The sequence below is a fragment of the Cryphonectria parasitica genome (assembly GCF_011745365.1).
Source record: "Cryphonectria parasitica EP155 unplaced genomic scaffold M406scaffold_1, whole genome shotgun sequence".
In the NCBI taxonomy this organism is placed as follows: Eukaryota; Fungi; Ascomycota; class Sordariomycetes; order Diaporthales; family Cryphonectriaceae; genus Cryphonectria; species Cryphonectria parasitica.
The window spans coordinates 588,013-607,273 of NW_024468909.1; the positions used below are offsets into that span (position 1 = coordinate 588,013).

Here is a 19,261-nt window from a genome sequence, read left to right on the forward strand (position 1 = left end):
CTTGGTGACAAACGATAGGTCTATGTGTGGTCGACGGTCGGGCTGCAGTAGAAAAAGTAACAAGGAAGACACGATATCACAAGACAAGGCAACTTCAGCTCCAGGGAGCTACTACGGTAAGGCGCTTCAATTTTTTGTCAGGACTACCCCTCCTTCGAGTCGTTCGCAGCATCATGAGCTTATCTCTACCCCGCCCCTCCCCCTCGTACCATGCCATGCGTCTTGCCCCAGAACCTACCCACCTCTTGACTTTTGGGCATCAAAGCAGACATGGAAATCCGCGGCTTACCGAATTCAGCCTGCAGCATCTTCCCTTGTCAAAGAAAAAAGAGTAATATTTCTAAGTAAAACCATGAAGAAGCAAAAAAAGGGGGGGCACATACCGAGAGTGGGTCGAAACAGAAGAAAAGAAAAGGAAAAGCCAATAAAGGAAAAACACACACAAAAAAACCACCCCCCCCCCGCGCATGACACAGATTGCGACCGCATACCGACTCCTCCCCACGAGCGTCGTGGCGTGCACCGGTTGGTACGAAGAGTTAAATAGTACCATAGGCAAATGGCAACATCAATTAAAGTCATTCACATATCAAATTTCAAAAGCTTTCGGAGAAAAGAAAGGAACATAATAATCCTGCACGTGGCCAGATCGAGACATCTCTTATCCCTCAGCCCTCATTCGCCCGAAACTCCCCCCCCCCCCTTTCACAGCTCATGCCTGCAGGCCTCAGATTCGGATGATATATGCCCAAGTTGTGCGTGTGACTAATGAAGGAGGGGTTGCAGGAGTGTGGCTGCAATGCATGTCATCAAGCACACACATCTGTCATGTGTGTTTGTGTGCGTGTGTGCCATAGTAGGATTGCGCAGCGCGCGCCCGAGGTGTCACATCGGATAGGGAATTTCAAGGGACGGGGCTCTGGTTGCGGAGAGTGAGGGGACGGTGATCTGCAAAACAAAACACCTCGGGAAGATATTCTCTTGACGTTGACCAAAGGAGAGGACAGGAGATTTGATCTAACCCCCTTGTTAGTGTAGACAGAAGGATGAAGGCTTCATGATGTCTTGTACAATATGACAAACAATCGATCATTATAATTGACATGTTCAATTCAACTCTTAAAGGCTGTGTAATTTATGTTGGTGCTCTTTGTTGCTGATCTTTGACGGGTTGTTGTGCCCAAGACGGTTTAATCAGAATCAATATAAGTTGAGACGGACAAGTTATGGCCAGCAGAGGCACAGGTCAACAGGAAAGAATCGATATCAATTGTCAATGCCTTTTCCCAACCCAACACCCATCCTTATGCACACCTTTTTGGGGTATTATATCACACACACATACAGCTCACCGATGCAAGCTTCTCAGAGTTCATGTTCACTCATCCCCGTCCGCATTCGCAGCCTTCTTCCTTGCCTCGGCCTCTCTTGCCCACTCCTTCGCCTTGGCACTGACCTTCTCGCGACTCTTGGCATTGCCGTTCCCTTCTTCCCACTTGGCCCACCGCTGGAACCAACCCTTCGCCTTATGTGGCTTCAGCCCCTTCATCTTGAGCCCACGCTCAAATACACCTCGCACCGCCGTAGCGTCGGCCTCCTTGCCTTGTTTCTGGGCGGTGGCGTACGCGGAGATTTCAAGGTCCAGCAGCTGGTTCCAAAGGTCAAACTTCTTGGGGTACGCAGCCAACAACCCCTCAAACATTGTCCGCCCGCGCTCCTGGTCGCCACTTGTGGAGCGGAACTCGAGAGCCGCGAATTTGGTCATCAGCGAGACGTGCGTATGTGAAGGCAGCGCCTGCGTCGCACGGGGCAGGAGAGCACGGGCACGCTCGGGGTCTTCAATAGTGTTGTGCAAGAAGTGTGCGTAGTTAGTCCACACAGTAGGAGACTTGGCGCCAAACTTCTTGGTCATGGTTTGGAAGAGCTCGTCCGCTTTCTGTTGTTGGGCAACATTAGTAATTTGTCTGATGGGAATCATCCGTGGTGAAGCTTACATCGTGTTTGCCAGTCTTGATGTAAATGGTGGACAGACGTTCGTGAACCACCTGCTCGTCGTTGTACTGGCAAGCCCGCTTGAAGACCTCGTCAAGGGTTTCGTTAGTGCCGTAAGCGTTCTCCATATTCAGGTAAGCAGTCCAGACGTTGAGCTTCTCTGCCTCCTCGCGGATGTTGATCGTCTTGAGGGCGCGCTCAGCAATCTCGCAAGCCTTTGCGGGTTCGCTGACTTGTAGATGGAAGGCCATGTACTGTATCCACAAATCGGACGAATCCGATTGTCCCAGCAAGAGCCTCTCAAAGTCGCTTGCCGTTTGCGGGCCATTGGCGTCAAGTTGGGCTGTGCGGTCGACCTGGATCTCTGGCTTGCGCTTCTTCTTTTTCTTGTCTTTGCTGTCGCCATTGTCGGACTCAGCATCAAGGTTATCAGCTGCGGCATCAAGGGCTCCACCAGACCAGTCGAAACCACCAGCATCCAGGCCCTCGTCATCGCCAGGCTCCGCCATCTCATCATCCTCGTCCTCACCCTCGGAGGAATCGGTCTGATTGTCAGTGCCCCGAATGATAATTTCAGGGGCATCCTGGAACACTTGGTCGTCATCGCTGTCGTCCTCGTCAGAGCCAAGAAGAGCTCCAGCATCTTCATCCAGATCGTCCATGTCCTCGTCCGAATCTTGATCCTCGAAATAAGACGGCTTGAGACCGAAGCTGATTTTCTTCTTCTCGAGATCAATCTTCATGATGCGAGCCTTGACAACGTCACCTGGGCTGTACAGCTTCCTGGCATCTTTCACATGTTTCTCTGCCATCTCACTTCTGTGACATAGACCACTGACATTTGCAGTGCCATCAATCACGATGAAAGCGCCGAACTCTTCAACCCCACGCACCTTGCCGGTGACCACTTGACCCTCGGTGAAGTCAGACAGAGTCTTTGGAGGCACGTACTCGTTATCGACGATGGAAGATTTCAGGCTCATGTTCACCTGCCCAGCAGCCACATCAACTGCAATGATACGGCCCTTGACCAGCTGGTCAACCCGAAAATTCTGCTTCCAGTCTTTCAAGAACGAATCGGACAAGTCAGAGATCTTGACAAACGCTGTCACGTGGCCGCCAAGATTGACGAAGAGACCCTGATCGGCAACATTCTTGACAAAGCCTCGCTTTATCTCACCAGCCTCGAGAGCAGAGACAGTTGTGACCTCCGGGTCCTTGACTGGCAGGTTGGAGCTGAGTACACGCGATGGACGGGTGGAGAGCCGCAGCTTCTTGTTGCTTGCGTCGACGTCAACGACTGCAACTCTGATGATCTCGTTCTTGGCAAACTTCTTGGGTTTCGCTTCGTCGTAGTCATCTTCGAGGTCTGCGAGATGAACCGGTCCAGAGACATCTTCACTCAACTGCACCATGACATAACGATCGCTGAGCTTGGTGATCTTGCCAGGCAAGACCAACCCTTTCTTAATGGTGTCCCATGTGATTGCGTTCGACGAGTTGGAGGTCCTAGCTGTAAGGTCGAGACGGTTCTGGGACGCATCCACTGCCTTCACTCGCACCTGCATTGCAGAGCCGACAGGAAAGCTTCCAGATGGGTTGCTGAGCAGAGACAGATCATCGGACGCGTCGTTGATGGCCATCCTACCACGGACAGATGGCGATAGGTTAATCCAGAGGCAATTCGTCTTGATGTTGTTGACGAATCCTGTCCACTCAGATCCAGCTTCGATCTGGCTTAGCGACAGCATCTCAAGCTCCCCTTCTTCCTTCAAGTCGCTTGGCTTGGCAGACAGCTCGATCAAGGCATGTGTCGAACGGTGTGAGATGGGGAGGAAGCGGTGATTCCTTGCGTCATGGACGCCGAGAACTCTGACCTTGATGACTTGTTTCGGCTTGAACTTCTGTAGAGGGTTCTTTGGGTTCCCAATCTTGTCCCAGGAGTCGTACACCTGCGATACGTCCACACGGCCTTGAATATTGTCAGCAAGCTGCACGTTGAGCTGTGTGCTCTTGATAGACACAATCTTGGCCTTTGTGATCTTGCCCACAGCGATGTCTTCTTCGGTCTGAATCGAATCATCGACGGGGTTCTCAACAGACTTTGCAGCAGTGCTGGGTTTGCTAGATCGTTCTTCCTTTGCATCCGCAACCGATGGAATAGCAACGACCGCTCGAGTATGATCCCGGTCGACAGACACGATCTTAACGGATACTGACTGCAGCTTGTGCATGCCAAAGTCCTGTTCTTTCTGCTGCTCTTGGGGTATCATGGCTGCCGGAAGGAGGGCAGTCAAGTTGCCACCGAACTGCACGAAGACGGCTGTAGGAGTGATGTTCCGAACAAATCCATGAACCAGCTGCCCAGCTTTGACCTTCTCCCAATTCGAAAGGAGTTTGCCCTCCTTCGCTGCAGCAACCAGACTCGGCTTTGAGGTCACTGTGAGCGCCCGACGGCCTTCATTTTTCTCCAGAATCACCAGATCGTTCAAGTTTTGCCCCACGTGTATCCTTTTGAGCGCGGCTCGATCCTTGGCAGCAGACTTGTCTGTCAGATGGCCGACGGTAAGAACCGCCTTCAGCAAACTGTCATTTAGCTCCACGTAGATGTCGTCTTCGGTTTTTTGGCTAACTTTGCCCGAAACAAGATCACCAACGCTGAGCTTCTTGAGGGCCAATTGCTTGTCCATGCCGAACGCTGCAGGATCTTTGCAAGACACGACGAGTCTGTTGGTCTCGGCGTCGACATCGATCACATGCACGTTGACAACCTGGCCCTGGCGGAAGTGCTCCTTGGGATCGCTGATGTATGCCTCGCTCATCTCGGATAGGGGAAGAAATCCGCGCAAATGGCCATAAAATTGGACAACAGCGCCATTCTGGAGGACGTTCATGATTGTTCCCAGCACCTGCATGCCGACCGAAACGTCATCAAATGACTTGATAGGCTTCTCATCCGAGTTTACCAAGGTCTTCTTCAAAGTGAGGCGGAGTTGACGCTTGGATGGGTTGGTTGACAGGACTCGCGCCTTGACCTTCATGCCTTCTCGAAACTTCTTTTCGGGGTGTTGCAGACGAACATCGGAAAGATGCATCTCAGGGACCAGCCCTGATATGCCCTCCGCAAGTTTCAAGATGAGGCCGTGAACACCATTCTCGCCGATGACAAGCTTTTCCACGACACCGTTAATGACGCCTCCTACTGGCACATCCTCGACGCGCAGAAAGGGCTGGTCAAGTACCGTCTTCTCAAACGAAAGCAAGAAGAACCCGTCAAAGGCGTTGTATCCAACGACGCGGCCCCGGTGCTTGGATCCCACCTTGAACGGACCGCTGGACTCGTATAGGCCGTCGACTTTTCCATCCTTAACTCTAGAGATATGGACAAAGCCAGGGATCCCCTCGATGCCCACGTCAACAAAGAGACCAATGTCGGTCTCGACTTGTCTGACAACGCATTCTTCGACAAATGAAGAGATAGGCAGCGCCTCCAGAGGGCTCTTTCCTTCGTCACCAACCTTGGCGCTGACACCTTGCAAAGATTTGACATGTTCCAGAATCGAGATGCCCAGTTTTGGCTTCTTCGCTTCCGGAAACGTGCAAATGATCCTCGCTTTGAGTTTTGACCCGACCTTATGCTTGGCTGCGAGGTCTGTACCATTTGGCCCTATACCCGAGTGGATGTGATCGGCCGTGGCATCAAGATGACCTAGGACCTTCCCAATGAGACCACGTTCAGTGATTTCAGACACAAGCACCTCGACGGCAGTCCCAGGGACAAAGGTGTTGATCGTAGTTGCCTCGGACGGAAAGTTCTTGCAGCTGCCCAGCTTGTCGCTCTTCGTAGACAATTGAGCCACCTTTCGGTTCGCACTCAAGCCTGTGGAGATGCACAAGAACACGTTGCCTGGCTGTAACCGGCCCTCGGAGATGCTGGGATCAACCTCCTTCTTTGGCATGAACCCGGTTATGTTAGAGCCTGCAATGCCAATATCCATAACGTAACCGTGATCTTCCACGCTCGCAATGGATGCCATGACAGTGCTGTTCGTGACCAGCTCTTGCTGAGACAGAGTCGAATTGGCGTCCTCTGGCCGGAGAGACAGCTCTATGCGCCTCTTCGCCTTGCTTGGCAGTGCAGACGAGTCTTCCATCGTCGACACAACATAAGCACGGAGGTATTGCCCAATGTCGAATAATTCCTTCGTATCAATGTCGTCGTCAGGTGAGTTGTCGGCGTCGGCGTCGGCGTCGGCGTCGTCGGAAGCGGCGGCTTCCTCAATTCGCTTTGTGAGGGCTGGTGAAATGGCTGCAATGGAGACATGGCCGACAAGGTTGTTCGGTAAAGCTAAAGCAACATCAAGGTCATTGATCTCGCAAACTTGGCCAAGAACCAGTGAGCCCTTTACAAGTCGCTGCATGTCCGAGTTAGCCAGCCTCTCTTGTACTAGGATAAAATCCTCAACCGAAGGCGCATACCTTATAGTTCAGACCTTCGATCTTGACAGCATCCTCGTCGCGGGTTGATTTGCGCGTTCCTTCAGCATCCTTTGTGGACGACTTGCGCCTCTTTTTCTTTGAGTCCTTGCTTCCAGTCTTGGCCGACTTGCCGAATTCTTCCTCAAAGAGCGCATCACGTTTGGCCTCAATGGTGATTTGCTTGTGCTCGAGAGGTGTCAGAACACTGCCGCCGCCTCGAGGGAACAATGGCTCTTCATCCTTGATGGTCGCAATTGCCGGGCCAGATGAGGGAGTCTTGTCAGTGGTTTTCGAGCCTTTCTTGAACTCCTCGCTCTTGCCTGGCTTGTCTGATTTCGCCTTCTTCGAGGGCCTCGTGTCTGTGGCAGGCTTCACGTTTTGCGTGGAGGAATTGGTGGACGGCGCATCCTTCCGTTTTAGAGAACTCATGGTTCCATGTGGTGGTGAGTTTCTCTGCTAGGTGGAATGGAAGCGAAGAAGACCTGTTGGTAGTGATGAGCAGGGAATTGAAGCTGCTGAAAAAGCATCACAAGAGAAGTGGCACTCACAAGCAAACTCTCCAAGGCCAAGAAAAAAAAATCAAAAAAATCAAAGGCCCAAGCAGGGATGTGCACTATCGATAAGCACACGCAGTTGGCCTCGGCAGGCAGACCACAGGGAGGGGCTCCCATGTCAGCAGGTATGTATGAACATACAGGGTTTCAGGGGTCTCAGGCCCAGGCATGTGCCAATGACTCCATAGCATTCAGGGTACAGCAAACAAAGATCAGAGACACTTTGGATTCTTCTTCATACCAACTTGACCATAACAAAAACAACCACACTCCTGTTCTCAGGATAATGATATCACCCAGACAGTCCTCACCAGAGGTCTTCATAATTCATCTACCAAGTCTCTGCTCATGAGCCCTAGAAAGAGGTTTCGACGAGGCCGTGCTGAGGCCAGCTCAGCTGCTGGCCCAGCAGCAGCTCCAACAACACTGCAGCCCAGCCAAGCAACTACGACGTCACAGGTCTCCTCGTCCTCTGCTACGTCTGAACCATCAACATCAACAACACCAGCCACATCCAGGAGGGAACCTGACAAAGGGATGCCACCTCCTCCACTTCCACAGCTGAGCTCAAGCAATAAAACAGATGGAAGCAATAAATCAGACCAACAAGGGTACAAGACAGTACGTCATTTGGGCCTGGTACTGGCAGCATGCACGGTTACAAACAAGGCTACAAGTACAATACTGATTTGCTCACTCTCTGTAGATACACAAGACTAAGAGTTGGTATGGATCGTTAACCCGAAAATCCACTGCTTCCACATCACTACAACGCGAGACAATAGTAGGGAGTCCACTCAAGGCTGGCTCTACACCTGACTTCCACCGTTACGACTTGAAGAAGAATGGCGAGACGGCGAGTCTGAGTGGTGGAAGTCAAGCGTCAGTCAACGCACTCAGCAAGTTGCACGAGACTGACACCGAGACAAACGTCGACGCTTCCGTTGCGAGGAACGATACGTCTGTGATGAAAGCGCAAGCCGATCAGGTCAAGACCCGGGAGGGTCTCGGTGCAAGGGAAGAGAGCGATGGCATAGCAGCACCCGGAACGGGCGCCGATATGGGAGCAAATACAGACGGCACCATGGCGAATGCGCCACCAGCAGCTGACACGCAACAACAGCCATCGGGATGGCTAGGAGGGTGGTTCAGTCGTAACCCCGTGCCAGCAGACCAGTCGGCCGGAGCTAGAGATGCGCCCATAGTGTCTTCACAATCAGAGCCCGCCCCCGATCCACCTACGCAAGTGGCCACGGCCAGTACTTCGGAAGTAGAATCCCCTCCAATCACATCTAGTCAACAGCCTGCGGCCTCTTGGTTTAATATTTTTTGGTCTGCCAAAACCGAGCCAGAGGGGTGCAGCGAGGAGTCTACAAAGGCAGCAGAAGCCTCAACGCAACCTGCACCGGAGGATGCGTCTGTGGAAGGCCCCGTTTTGAGTGATCCTGAACCGGCCTCAAAGCCCTCAGCGGGCTCGACATGGGCATTCTGGTCGAGGGACGCGCCCAAATCGCCTGGGCAACAGCCACCAGGTCCCGAGACTGGCGAGCTGGCTGTCGTAGGCGACCGATCAGAGAGACGCCCGCTGAGGGCCAACTCAAAAGACATGGGTGGAGATGAGCAACTAAAGGAAGAGCCTTCGAGGGGCCAGTCGATTAAGGCCAAGCAAAGCAAGGACAAGCTAAGCAAGAAGACCAAGAAGACTAAACCTCAGTCCTTGGATCTCAACAAAACACCCTCTCGGCCTGTCACACCTCAATCCGACGCTACCTCTACTAAGATTGAGTCTCCGTCTAAAGGCAAGACCAAAACGCCCACGACTGCGACCAAATCCGCTCCACCCAATCTTCTCCTACCCTCCTTCAAAGATACTTATAGGATGAAAGAAAGCCCCTCCATATTGAAGCAGATCACAGCATTACTCCTGAGGGCACAACAAGCACCAGCAAAGCATGTGTTTCTCAAGAACGAAGCTCCCAGGATCAGGAAGGCCATCGCGATTGGAGTACACGGACTGTTCCCGGCTACCTTTCTACGCCCCATGATTGGCCAACCCACGGGAACCTCGATCAAGTTTGCAAACCATTGTGCGGAAGGCATTCGAAGATGGGCAGAGAGCCATGGCTGTGGAGACTGCGAGATTGAGAAAGTCGCATTGGAGGGAGAAGGGAAGATCGAGGCGCGCGTCCAAAACTTGTGGACCCTGCTTCAGAATTGGATGGATCATATCAGGCAAGCGGACCTCGTAGTGATCGCTTGTCATTCCCAAGGTGTACCCGTCTCGATGATGCTCTTAGAGAAACTGGTAGACTCCGGTGCTATCGGCAATGCCAAGGTTGGAGTTTGTGCCATGGCCGGTGTCAGCCTTGGGCCATTTGCCGAGTACAAGAGCAGCATGGGTATTCTCATGGGTACTGCAGCGGAGCTGTGGGAATTTGCGAACTCAGAGAGCGAAGTGTCGAGGAGATACGAGGCAGCTCTAAAGAAAACATTAGAGTACGGGGTGCGGATCACGTATGTGGGGAGCATTGATGACCAGCTGGTCCCAATGGAAGTAAGCAAAGCTCTACTCATTTAACAGACGATATTTACTGAACTAGTCACAGTCTGCCATCTACTCACCGGCTAGTCATCCGTACATCTATCGAGCTGTCTTTATAGATGGCAGATTACACGCATCAGATTTCATCACTCATCTCGTCGGCTTCGCTTGCAAACTGCGCAACATGGGCGTTTCCGATCATGGTCTCATTCGCGAGCTGTCCATACCGCTTGCAGGAAGCCTCTACGGGGGCGAGGGCCATTCACGGCTCTACGACGACGACCAGGTATACGAGTAAGCTGCCCCCATCCCCCTCATCCCTTTTCCTGCCCGTGATCAACATTCCCTATTCCGCACAAGGATGCAATTACTGACTTCTATAGTCTTGCCATCTCCCATACCCTCGAGACAACGGACGCTGGCTCCGTACCCTGCGAGATTGCAAGATACGAAGGTCTTGCCCAACCGAATCCTTACGTGCTACCGTGGATCATGCGAGGTCTACTGGAAGAGGACTTTGTCAAGACGGAGCTAAGTACAGAGACAGATCAGCTTCTGAAGCGCTTTGACGACTGGAAGCCCACGACTAAGCCTCTCCAGAACGTCAAATACCGACTGGAGGCTGTCAGATCGAGGCTATAGACGGGAGAAGAGAATCAGGCTATAATGTTATGTATGGGTGCCCTTTTGCCTTGGATTCCCTGCCGGAGAGATTCAAATAGTGGTTGAGCTTCGGCTGGTCAATACTGGTTCTTTTTTTCATGTCTTCCTCCATCGATTGAACAGGATACCTGTTGCGGCTTTATCATTTTGGGGTCATTGGCAAAGCATATAACAATCATAGCGGGCGTACTCGGGCGTCGAGGAAAGGGAAACAGAAGGCGCTTATAAATGGCTCCCAAAGCCTGATACAACGGTCCTCAAGGACCCTGATTTTCTTTTGCATCTTTCTTTTCTTACAAATGGGCTTCGATGATGGCACATTATGAGAACACAGCAATTACTAGAGCCCATCCCTAAATAGATAGCCATATGATACAACAGTCCTACAAAGTCTTTAGTGGATCTGATGAACGTACTAACTGTAGAAGAGAAGCCTCTGAGAGCCATCAAATCGTTCATCTCCGTCTCAACTCTTTTTCGTACAATCACTTCATTCAACACTTCTTGTTTGGTGTGTGATTGTGTGTGTCTCTCTCCACACAAGGCCTTCTCTATACAGAAGCATACATACTTATTTTACCTCTATCGTCCAGTCTCCACACCTCAAATTCTCTCAATTAATCCCATTGCTCTACAAATTATTGGACGTATGCTGACCGTGCTCAGATACATCATGACCATGCTATTTCTTTGTTTCCAATAATGCAAAGAGGTAAAGAAAAGGGTAGCCAGCAGGTTGTAGCATAAATGCTCTGGTTCCCGTCCAAGTTTCCCCTCCCACCTTGATGCTATGCAGAGTAAAAGAGCAGGTTTTCTCCCTCTTTCCCTTCCCCCCTCCCTCTCTCTGTGTGAGTGTGCGTCCCAAGTTCTTCTCCGGTGCACAGAGATCATCATAGTAGACACTCTTCACACGTCGTCAACGCACATGGTGAAGAATGTCCCCTGATGCCGAGGGAGAACAAATAGCAACACCAAAATGAAGGATAAAAAAAATTAAGGAGTGATACCAAAACAGGAAAGAAGGGGAAACAAGTGCTCGCTGGTCCGAAAGCACACCTCATAGCTCCCACTAGTGCAATCTGCCATATGCCTGCTTCATCATCATTGTTGCATTGTGTGTTGCTTCTTCTTCATGCTCTTTTCCTCCTCCTCCGGCTGATCCGACTGATCCGAACTGTTAAACCATGTTTTTTTGGTGAATGTCAAGCTTCTCCCGTGTCCTTCCTCCCCTTCACCTTCTCAGCCTGGCACGGCCAGCGATGTTGATTAAGACGTATACTGGCTCTCCGGCCTGCAATCCCTGGCTTGTTCTTCATGTTCCTCTTCCTCTTCCTCCCCTTACCCCAGACAATCCATCGTGATCACGGAAAGGGTATCATTCCTCGATATCCATAGCATCCACCACGCCATTCAGGCTCTGCCTGGCACCTGCTGGGGGGGCGAGCCCGATCCTCGCTCCACTCCCATCAAAGACCCAGGGGCCAGCATCATTCCGCGGCGTGATCGGCCCCTCGTGACCGTTAGTCGTCGGGAGCCCCCCACTGCCTGGGCTGGGAGTCCTCCGGGCGTTGGGTGTGGTGGTTGGGATAGGCATCGGATGCGACGTCGTGTGGCAATTCTCGGTTGTCGAGGGCGTGCTGGCACCGCCATCGCTTGCGTGTGCATCGGCCACGGCCACATTGTCCATCAAGGAGTCGGACGCAGAGGGGTCGAGCGTCTCGTCTTGGGCGGGTGTCGTGGGCGGGTTCGCAGGGCGGGACCGTTCCATGGAGGTCCTCGCCGCCCTCTCGGCGGCCGATGCCCGGGCCCTCTCCAGTGACGTCCTTATTCTGTCCATTGAAGACCTGCCGGCCTCTACCTGTGCGGGAGGGTCTAGCCGCGGCTCCTTGTTCTTGCTCTCGTCCGTGCTTGCGTTGTCCTTGCCGTCCAGCTCACCGTTCAGCTCCTCCCAGTCCTCGGGATCTTCTACCTCGGCCTCGAGGTCGGCCGCGGCTCGGCAGTTGGGACAGATGAAGATCGGGTAATTTGGTCCGGACAAGAGGGCGCGAATGCATTTGAAGTGCCATGTGTGCGAGCATGGTGCAACAAAAAGACATTGGCAGGGCTGTGTAATAAGGATCATGAGTCAGTAAGTGACCTGTAGAGAACACCTGCACAACTAGGGAGAGAGGAAGAAAAGCAGGCAGGTCTGAAGAGGAAGAGGGTTGGAGGGGGAACCTACAGCGATGGAGTTCAGACAAATGGAGCAGTCCTGCGAGTAGTCCTTCCCTGACCCCTCGCTCTTGGTCATGTTCCATAGTCGCTTATGCGAGCTCATACTGTGTCAAAACGTCAGTACCAAGTTGAAGAGGGGCACACTACTTTTGAGGGAATTTACTTGAACTTGTTCAGCTTGTTCTGCCAGCCGCGATTCAACTCCAGGCGCATCTTGACGCAGCGGAAGATCATTTCCTCGCCCCCCTTGAAATCGATGCCCAGCTGTACAACATCTCCATCGTTGACGGGGAACGGCTTAGACTCCTGACCTGGAGGGCTCAGCCGTATGTGGTTGAGAAATGTGCCACTGCTGCTCTTGACGTCCTTGATGTACCATTTGCCCTCCTCGTACCAGAACTCGCAGTGACGACGGCTGACGACCTTGGATTTGAAGCCCACGGGGGCCGAGGACGGGGCGTTGGTCGGTACCGGAGGCTGACTGTCCCGCTCGGAATAACGGCCGACACGAATGACCTCCTGGCCGGTAGGGAGGGTGCGGGCTATCGGGGAGAAGTGGAGGGAGGGACGAGTGCTTCGAGGGTCGACGAAGACGGAAAAGCGGATGGAGGGGAGAATACCGTTGAGGCCGGTGCCATCTTCGGTGGGCCTGCCAACAATAGCAGCAGCAGAGGAGGAAGCAGCCATGACAGTGCCTGTCGTAGCTGACCTGGACCGCGTCATACTGCGTCGGCCCGTCGACTCTTGCTCAGGATCTGATGTGGTGATGGCAGTACCAGGTAGTGGTAGTGATGGTGGGAGGTTGACGGTCAGAGGGGTAGATCGAGTTGTGGTCAGCGGCTGGGTCTGTTCTTCTTCTCCTTCGCCGTTGTCGTCGTCGAGGGCTTGTCTGGAAGAGGAGGAAGTGTTCAACGGATGCGTCCAGGTGGGCACTAGCGTGAAACGGCGCGAGTTGGTAATGGAGCGGTCGGCGTCACTAGCCGAAGCGATGGTAGCCGAGAAGGTAGTGATGTTGTTGTTGTTGGTGGTGGTGGCAGCAGAGGGAGTGTCTGAAGCGGACCGCGTGAGGCCTTGTGCGGGCCTGAAGAAGGACGAGGAGGAGGTAGGCGAGACGGGAGAGACAGGGGAGGTAGGATAGTTGGTAGCGTTGCTGTTGCTGTTACTGCTGTGGTCTCTGGACAGAAGGTGGTTCTGGGTATAGTTTCGTAGATATGATAGACCCCTCCTTGTCCTTGAGGTGGTGGTTGACGATGACGATGCTGATGATGGGCCGTCAGGGCGGACGTCAGGGCGAGGGTGATGATGGTGGGGGCGTGCGTGAGACGCAGACGACGAGGCTGGGTTGCCAGCAGCCAAGGAGATAACGCCCGCTGAGAGGGAGGAGGTTGTCGCAGGGGCGGGCGAAGTAAACATGACCTCCAGCACTGGGAATGGGGAAGGATGCAGCCGTCCGGTGGTTGTGCACGAACAACAGATGACCAGTGGATTCGAAATTGCACTCGGCTGTCTGACTGACTGACTGACTGACTGACTTGTCTTGTCTGGTCTGTATTTGAGTGGCGGCGAACCGAGCCGAATGGGGACGGGAAACGGTGGACGGTGGACGTGGACTGGGCCAGCAGAGGCTTGCACCAAAGGAGTGGTAGATAATAGAAGGTAGAATCCTAGGCCTCAGAAGGGTTCCTCCCCCAGGGAACCAAATAGTAGGGCGTATTCGAATCTGACGGGTCGTCTGTCGGCCGTGAACATGAGGACGATGCCGTTATTACTCCTTTTTGCACAGCGGCCCTTGGAGTCGTCTCTCGTCTCGTTTGAGTGTCTTTTTCTTTCCTTCTCTCAACAAGTAACCCTCTATTCGAACGGGAAGAATATTGTAACCTTTTGGGAAGCGAGGGAAAAAAAGAAAAAAGAAGGAAAGGAAGAGGAAAAGGAGCGAAAGGAGTGCTGGCTGGGTGGACCGAGTGGTGGAGTTTACTGCCTTTTTTGGGGGGCTGCTGGTCTGCAGTCAGGCCCTCCTCCCCCCGGTCAGGCCCGTTGTAGAAACCCCCCACAACGCATGACCATCCCTGGGCCTGGGCCTGTCAGGCTACTGTAGTACTGTACATCCTACCGTAGTATTTGGCGTATGCACTATGACAGTAAATAGAATTGCCCACTGACCAGCCATCCAGGGGTACCCTCGACAACTGTTGTTGTTTTTCTGATGAGTTAGGGTCCAGACCCAACGTACAGTGAATAGCCACTCTGCCACTCACGAACGGCCGCCTGACACAATAGAGAAGCTGTCGAAGACAAAGAAGTAGATTGACTACTTAATAAGTAGTACAACAAAGCCTGAGCAGCAGAAGGATCACATTTATGATGATAACAAACGGCACAAAAGGAATCCCATGGGCTGCTTTCTATCTATCATTGTAGCAGTGCAATTTGGACTGTCCTTACCGAGACGGGACTGGACCCCTTGGCAATACAATAAGTAAGTAATGGTAGTGTAGTAATATTACTATGGGCGTTAGGGCGTTAGAAATGCAGGACCCTCGGATAACCTCCTACAAGCTAAGTGTCCTAAGTTGAGCCCCTGACACGATGTCGTAGGACGAGATAGATGCTCTGTGCACTTTGGTATCAAAGCTACTTTGACAGCCTAGTTCAGGTGAGAGAAGTGGTCCAGTCATCATCGCGCACGTTCATCTCAATCCATCGCCCGAGTAAGAATAAGAAGTAGAAAAGAAAACAGGGAAAAAAAGGAATGGGGGTTTTCAAGGGGAAAAAAAAAAGAAAGAAAGAAGGGGGGAGGGGGATCCGAAGAGGCACATGACGGTCCCCCCAGCGGGTGACCGAGCATACCATACCATATGTACAAAATAATTAGTGGCCTGAGTTGCGAAACGGCGATGCACGTCAACGTGTTTGTCTCCGCCCTCGACATGCATCCCCTCCCAACCATAGCACCCCAAGACGACTGGGAGAGGTGGTGTGGGTATGGGTATTAAGATGGGTATTGGATGGGCTGGCCCGCTTGTCTAGCGACTCGGTTCCAGAACTCGAGGGGCTTGAAAAAGCCACCAGCCACCCGCCAGCATTGGCTTTGCTGGTTTAGCCCCAGGGTTTACAAGAAGGCCGCAGGGGCGCTTTGCTAATCCCTCATCCTTATCCCTCTTTATCCAGTAACAAAGTGAGGTGAAGTCAGGGCATCGTGATCAGATTGTCCCCTCGTCCCCTTTCCAAGACTCGCATACTCAAACTTTGTTAACCAGTAAAGTGAGGAAGCAGGTAGTCCTGTCGATAGACAGCATCGGCCGAGGGCACCAAGAGTTGGCTTTCCCAACACATCTGCTGCGATACCTCCCCTTGTTATACACGCACGCACACAACACACAGACTGGGCTGACGAGGACGAAGCGCAAGCCATAAGTCTCAAGTTTTCCCGAGTTTCCCCAGGACAGGCAAACGCCTTTAAGCCCATCTTCAGCGGCATGTGGGAACGGGGCCGTCCGTCCGTGTTCAGGGCCTCGTACAGTGAAATACAGGCCCCATACCGTCCGTCCCTGCGCCCATGGATTGGGTCAAGTAGCCGAGCCGCGCCAGCCCATTATTCTCTCTTTCTTCTCCTCCTCCTCCTTCTCTTCTCATCCTAGTCCTCTGTTTCCTTCTCAGGGCGCTGCACTGCTGAGCCCCACATGCCCCAGATCCTGTCTTGCGAATCTCCAGGTCCTTTGGAGGGATCCTTCCCGTTAGTCAGTCAGTCAGCCTTGCCAGTTTAGGTCTTCTGACTATCAGCTGAAGTAAGTCATCCATCACCCTGGGAATACTCTGGAGCCTGTAGCCTGCGGTATTCATCAGTATAAAGCATAAGCTTGCACGAGATGGCCAAATATGGGCCCAGAATTCTATCTATTGTGCTGCCCAACCGGGTGTCCCTGTTGAACCTTCTACCATCTGATCAAAAGAGCCATGATTATCTCTCATAGAACCAGCCAACTGCAAGACCCAAAGTATGCAACTTTGCCCAGCTTTAAACTGTTTCCCCTCGGCTCTCAGTACCCATGAGCTGACCAAGCCATCGTTCCATGTGGAAAGAGAAGAGATTTGCGGTTAATTATGTGTGAACCGAAGCCACACGAAAGACCAGCTACTTATGCAGTGCAGTTCCAAATGCTGTTTCTCTCTCAAAGCCACGCGGAATGAACTCGTGGTTCTACATTTGAATTGATTACCATAAACATCATTAAGAGCATATTGCCATGCAATTATGCTACCATTAGCTGCACTTGAGCAGCCACACCACGTGTAATCAAAATCGATAGTCAAGGAACCAACCTCACGGCAGTGACGGAGAGATTGCTCGGTGTCCCTCAAGAAAGGATATTGCTGACGAGAGAGGTTAACTTTCTTCATTCACTGATTATTCGGTTCACCATCCTGAATCATCTGATTGCATGGTATTCGGACTTTCAGAGCAGCCGAACCGACATTTACATTTTCAAAGTCGGATATAAAATGAGGATATTCTCTCTTCGGTACATCATGACAACGATCCATGAAACTGGCAGGTATCGCTCATAAAAGCTAGTCTTTCCAGAGGTCGTCCAAAATGTGTCCTAGGTGCTCTATAATAATACTTGCGGCCCTGTGCTGCTGCTTCCACCAACCAAGTTCTGCAGCGGCTGTCCCTCACGTGCTGCGACAGGTTGACCACAGGTTTACTCCCAGAGCACCGACAGCTGGCGAGATCCAGCTGGACCTTGGCCCGCAGCTGTCTAATGGCTCCAGCATTTGGTTCCCTGGGAGTGAAGAGTTCAGCACCGCCACGTCCCGATGGAACATCTATGGCGAGCCCAACATCTCGGTTGTGGTGGAGGTCGCCACGGCAGAGGATGTTGCTGCCACGGTGCAGTACGCCAACTCGATCGACATGCCCTTTCTCGCAGTGAATCGCGGTCATGGAAGTCCTTATACTCTTTCCAAGCTTCAGAATGGGATCGAAATATGGCTGTCCCAGCTCAACAGTATCGATATCGCCGAGGACGGCAACTCTGCTGTCCTTGGTGGCGGCGTGTACATAGAAGAGGTTGTGCATACTCTGTTTGAGTACGGAAAGGTCGCAGGTGAGTTTTGACACTTTGTGCTAGGAAAAAATTGGCTGACAGGCGCGTGAAGTAACGGGATCATGTGCATGTGTTGGTAATATGGGCGCTGGGCTGGGGGGAGGCCACGGGCGTCTCCAGGGTTATTTTGGATTGATTGTTGATAATATCATCTCCATGGACGTCGTGCTCTGGAACGGTACACAAATCATTGTCAATGAAGACTCATATCCAGACCTCTTCTGGGGACTCCGAGGCGTCAGTGTGCCACATCCAGAAGGAAGAATGGATGATCTACCAAGAACCAATCGCTAATGCCACACAGGCTGGCCATAATTTCGGGATCGTCACGAGCTTCGACTACAAGATATACGATCAACCATCTTCTGTCTGGTTCTACGGACTCTATTATTTCAACGAAGACCAGCTTGAGAATATCTTCAACGAGATGAACCGCCAGTCGGAAGCCACCCTCCCCGAGGAGATAGGCGGCGTGCTGCTATTCTACGTCTGGAGCGCGACCATCAATGCAACGGACCCAGTCCTCGTGCTGACATTCAACTACGCGGGCGGCGCAACAGCAGCAGCGCCCTACATCGATCCCTTCAAAGCATTTGGGCCCGTCGCCAGCACCGAGGGCCAGGTCCCCTACGACCAGATCTCCAACGTCTCGGGAACCGGCGTGGCCAGTCCCCTATGCGCTCACGGCACGCAGCGCATGCAATTCTCCTGCGACCTTCTCACGTACAACGTCACGACGAACCGGGAGATGTACGAGCTGTACAGGAACATGACGCTGGCCGAACCCAGCCTAGTGGCCACCAGCGTCGTGTTTGAAAGTTACAGCCTGCAGGGGATTAAAGCCGTGCCTGGGAACAGCACCGCATATCCTCACCGCGGAGACAATCTCATCTGGTCCCAAGTCATCGCGTACGACTATGACCCAGGCCTGGACGCTACAGCGATCGCGTGGGGTGAGCAGGCGCGCCAGCTTATACGCGACGGCCAGCCTCCAGGCGAGGAGTTTAATGTTTATGTTAATTATGCCTTTGGGGGAGAGACCTTGGAGAGTGTGTACGGTTATGAGACGTGGCGCTTGGAGAAGCTCAGGGCTCTGAAGAAGGAGTGGGATCCGCAGGGGAAGTTCAGCTACTACATGCCCATATCATGAATTCTCTAAAGAGGGTCGGATGAAGGCAACTTTGTTCTTCTTAGGTCGGCTTCCTGCCGAATAGCCTGTACATAGTCCGGGAATTGGGACCAAGTTTATATCAAATTCCCTGCAAATAATTGGTAGGACTTATCAATTAATTGCATTGCAGACTGGCCTCCGAGGTGGATTACCCCTACGTCTTTGATGCTGTTGAACCGCAGGCACTTGGTAGAAAGACTGGCTTCCAACACTCTAGCAGAAGAAGACGAACGAAAAAGCTCAAGAAAAGAGCAGAGGAGTACTTATTCAATTGAACACGAGATCAAAGTAGATTGAGCTGACTTGATGAGCTGGACTGTTAAGATTTACTACTATCATTGAAGATAAAGCAAATAACTACTCAGTTATAACCACACTTCGGTAATTTGGTCAGAGAAACATGGGAAAATTTTGAGCGATATTGCAAAAGTCAATGTTGTTGATTATCAAAATAATATCGGAGGGTGGTTAATATGTAATTACAGGTGAACTTGGCCTGCATTTAATAGTTTAAGCAGAAAAAAAAAAACCCCCCCAA

At 52.2% G+C, this 19,261-nt stretch overlaps 6 protein-coding genes across 6 annotated transcripts; 3 read left to right on the forward strand and 3 right to left on the reverse strand.

Moving 5' to 3' along the window:
• Positions 1–1,378: 1,378 nt before the first annotated feature.
• Positions 1,379–6,900, reverse strand: M406DRAFT_325080 (nucleic acid-binding protein; the record flags this gene model as incomplete). Its single annotated transcript, XM_040919945.1, has 3 exons — positions 1,379–1,936; positions 1,995–6,407; positions 6,472–6,900. The coding sequence occupies 3 exons, from the start codon at positions 6,898–6,900 to the stop codon at positions 1,379–1,381; spliced, it is 5,400 nt and encodes a 1,799-aa protein (XP_040780542.1).
• Positions 6,901–8,109: 1,209 nt separating this feature from the next.
• On the forward strand, positions 8,110–10,209 carry M406DRAFT_248705 (uncharacterized protein; the record flags this gene model as incomplete). The annotated part of the gene is made up of 3 exons (XM_040916557.1): positions 8,110–9,567; positions 9,632–9,861; positions 9,951–10,209. 3 exons carry the CDS (start codon positions 8,110–8,112, stop codon positions 10,207–10,209), a joined length of 1,947 nt encoding a protein of 648 aa, XP_040780543.1.
• Positions 10,210–10,740: 531 nt separating this feature from the next.
• On the forward strand, positions 10,741–11,592 carry M406DRAFT_354056 (uncharacterized protein). The gene has a single exon (XM_040922822.1). The coding sequence runs from the start codon at positions 11,317–11,319 to the stop codon at positions 11,494–11,496; it is 180 nt and encodes a 59-aa protein (XP_040780544.1). The 5' UTR covers positions 10,741–11,316; the 3' UTR covers positions 11,497–11,592.
• Positions 11,593–12,205: 613 nt separating this feature from the next.
• On the reverse strand, positions 12,206–13,053 carry M406DRAFT_231237 (SMAD/FHA domain-containing protein; the record flags this gene model as incomplete). The annotated part of the gene is made up of 3 exons (XM_040915869.1): positions 12,206–12,334; positions 12,452–12,542; positions 12,608–13,053. Coding segments are annotated over 3 exons (666 nt in total), but the record flags the coding sequence as incomplete, so codon positions are not given.
• Positions 13,054–13,527: 474 nt separating this feature from the next.
• M406DRAFT_53479 (uncharacterized protein) lies at positions 13,528–14,078 on the reverse strand (the record flags this gene model as incomplete). Its single annotated transcript, XM_040924523.1, has 1 exon — positions 13,528–14,078. A coding segment is annotated over one exon (263 nt), but the record flags the coding sequence as incomplete, so codon positions are not given.
• Positions 14,079–17,038: 2,960 nt separating this feature from the next.
• Positions 17,039–18,702, forward strand: M406DRAFT_245267 (FAD-binding domain-containing protein; the record flags this gene model as incomplete). The annotated part of the gene is made up of 3 exons (XM_040916316.1): positions 17,039–17,552; positions 17,605–17,789; positions 17,857–18,702. The coding sequence occupies 3 exons, from the start codon at positions 17,039–17,041 to the stop codon at positions 18,700–18,702; spliced, it is 1,545 nt and encodes a 514-aa protein (XP_040780547.1).
• Between the last annotated feature and the right edge of the window lie 559 nt (positions 18,703–19,261).